This window comes from Helianthus annuus, chromosome 9 (assembly GCF_002127325.2).
Source record: "Helianthus annuus cultivar XRQ/B chromosome 9, HanXRQr2.0-SUNRISE, whole genome shotgun sequence".
NCBI lineage: Eukaryota > Viridiplantae > Streptophyta > Magnoliopsida > Asterales > Asteraceae > Helianthus > Helianthus annuus.
In genome coordinates, this window is record NC_035441.2 from 111,043,260 (window position 1) to 111,045,988 (window position 2,729).

Consider the following 2,729-nt stretch of genomic DNA (forward strand, 5'->3'; position numbering starts at 1 on the left):
CAGATTCACGTTATTTAGGTTTGATATATTAATTTAAATTTAAATAACAAGAAAAAAATATAAAACTCATAATTTAAATAAAAAAGACGCAATGTCATGATTCAAATAAAAAAAATACAATGTAGGGATAAGATCGGTACGATACCGGTACCGTACCGGTACCGATACCGTAAATACCGTTACTGAAATTGAGGAAATGTGGATACCGATTACCGTACCGTATTTATAGATTCGGTACTGGTTCGGTACCGATATCGATACCGGTATTTCGGTACTTTACCACATTAGTATCGCTTTGGTGTCATCCATTGTTTTACCTAAAAAATATCATATGCAACTCATCCATCCAGTATTGACTGAACTAGAGTAATATATGGATTAGTCTAAACCAGAGGTAAACATATTAAGTAGCCAAAAATTTCAGAAGGTACATCCATGGGTTCGACTTTTAACATCCAAATTCCAACATGTCTAAAAAACATCATAATTGATTAAAAATAACCAAACAAAAGAAAGTTGATATTGGTTTAATCTCGCTAATCGCTTTGCATTTTCTCTTTTCCTCTTTCGTTTTGCTTATTTGTCGCATCTTCAATCTCTGTAGAAAACTAAAAAAGAAAGTTAATACCTATTATTTGAGAACCAAACCATTGAATGACTAAGAACTATTTTACCTATGGCAATTTCGCCATCCCTTAAAATATCATCTGTGTCATCAATAATCGGCTCTTTTGATTTTCTCACCCAATCTTGAGTGCAAACCAAAACTTCAACAATATTACTTGACAATCTTGTTCTATATGCGTCGAGGACCCGACCGCTCATACTAAATGCCGACTCGTACGCAACGATGGGAATTTGAATCGCCAAAACATCTAATAATTAAATAGACAAATTTAATAAACAAAATTAATGTGACAAAAAAATGTAAAAGAAGCTTGAAAACATAAAACATTTTACCTCTTAGAATTCATTATTAAATTCGGTTTTAATACTGGTATTTACCGAAAAAATACCGGTACCGATACCGTCTTTTACTGATACCGAATTTCAGAAAATTTATTATTGATACCGGTACCGTTTATGATCGGTACGGTATGGCATCAGTACGGTACCGGTATTTCGGTAAAAAAATCTCATCCCTAATACAATGTTACTAGAAAAAAATCACTCGTCGTCTCCTCCTTGTTCACGATAAAACTATAGGTGCTCGGTCAGATCAGCTTGAAGGTTATGGTGTGTGTCGCTGTCACGTATCCTCTCTCGGATAACTTCTTTTTGAGCGTATGTGAGTAGTAGGTTCGTCGGTTGTTGACCTTCATCATAACTTTCTCCACAAAACGCTCTACCCGAGTCCTCCAATATCATGTTATGCAAGATGATGCACGTATACATGACGTTTCTCATTTTACGCTTTTCAAGTATCCTCGACGGCTGGGCAATGATAGACCATCTCTTTTTTAATACACCGAAAACCCGCTCGACATCTTTTCTTGTTGGCTCTTGTTTCTTCTTGTAATACAATCTTCCCTCGTCATCTGGACACGAAAGAGTTTCCACCAACATCGCCCACTCCGAATAAATACCGTCGACAAGATAGTACTCATACTTATACTCCACGTCATTTGCATAGAATGAAGTATTTGGTGCAACACCATCTATGACATCGTCGAAAAGACCCGAAGATTGTAAAATAACCATGTCATTGTTCGCATCGGCCATGCCAAAGTACGCATGCCAAATACATAAATCTTGAGACGCGACCGCTTGTAATATTAGGGTAGGACCCTCGTGGTCACCACTATGGTGTTGCCCTCTCTAAGCTGTTGGACATATCGCCCACTCCAAGTGCGTGCAATCAAGACTACCCAGCATCCCAGGAAACCCGTGTATCCGCTGATGGGCCTCGTATAAAAGTGGAACATCGGTATCGGTTGGCATCCTCAAATATCGTCTCCCGTAAAGAAAGTTAACACATAATACAATAGTGTTAAAAACTAAAAATAATAAAAATAATAATAATACCTTCACAGAAATTTTCAAGACAGTCGCGAAACTTCTGGCCGACATCCTTAAATATTCATCCCACGCATCACTCGTTGTACCGTACGCAAGTTGTCGGATTGCGGCAGTACACTTTTGTATTCCAGAGAAACCAATTTTGCGACTAGCGCTTTCTCTTTGTGTGAAAAAAGGGAATTCGGCCGCAAGATCATTAGAAATTCTTAAGAAAGGACAACAGCTCATACGAAACCGACGCCTAAATTGTGCATCGTCGTACAACGGATTTTCACAAAAATAATCGCACATTAAACGTTCATGTGCACCTAACCGATCTTGTTCAAGAGGAGCTTGTATAGTACGCGTTGAAGACGATTGGGCTTCTTCTCGCAAATAATTAATCGCCTCCTTCGTCACTACGATAAGCCTATAGTCGACAACACCGTCAGATGAAGAGCTGGATGAATCGGATGAAGAGTGAGCTGGTATTTTTAAAAATGATTGGACAGAATGTGTGTGTTTTTGTGATTGATGTGTGTTTGAGTTTGTGATTGGTTTGTGAATATATTTGTATATATATTGGATTTTTAAAAGGTTTTTTTAATATATGAGAGTTGCCGACGGTCACATTTGACCAACACCTTGAACCACGCGTTAAAAGGCTCGTTACTGGGCTGGCGAGGCAAGGATAGCGCCCCCTCTTTGGCGGGCACGAGGGTGGGTGTGGG

General features: G+C 38.5%; 1 protein-coding gene across 1 annotated transcript; it reads right to left on the reverse strand.

Annotated features, from left to right (window-relative positions):
- Positions 1–536: 536 nt before the first annotated feature.
- LOC110914045 lies at positions 537–1,722 on the reverse strand. Its single transcript, XM_022158860.1, has 3 exons — positions 1,317–1,722; positions 675–875; positions 537–598 (listed from the first exon to the last, which is right to left on the reverse strand). The coding sequence occupies exons 1-3, from the start codon at positions 1,720–1,722 to the stop codon at positions 537–539; spliced, it is 669 nt and encodes a 222-aa protein (XP_022014552.1).
- Positions 1,723–2,729: the final 1,007 nt, after the last annotated feature.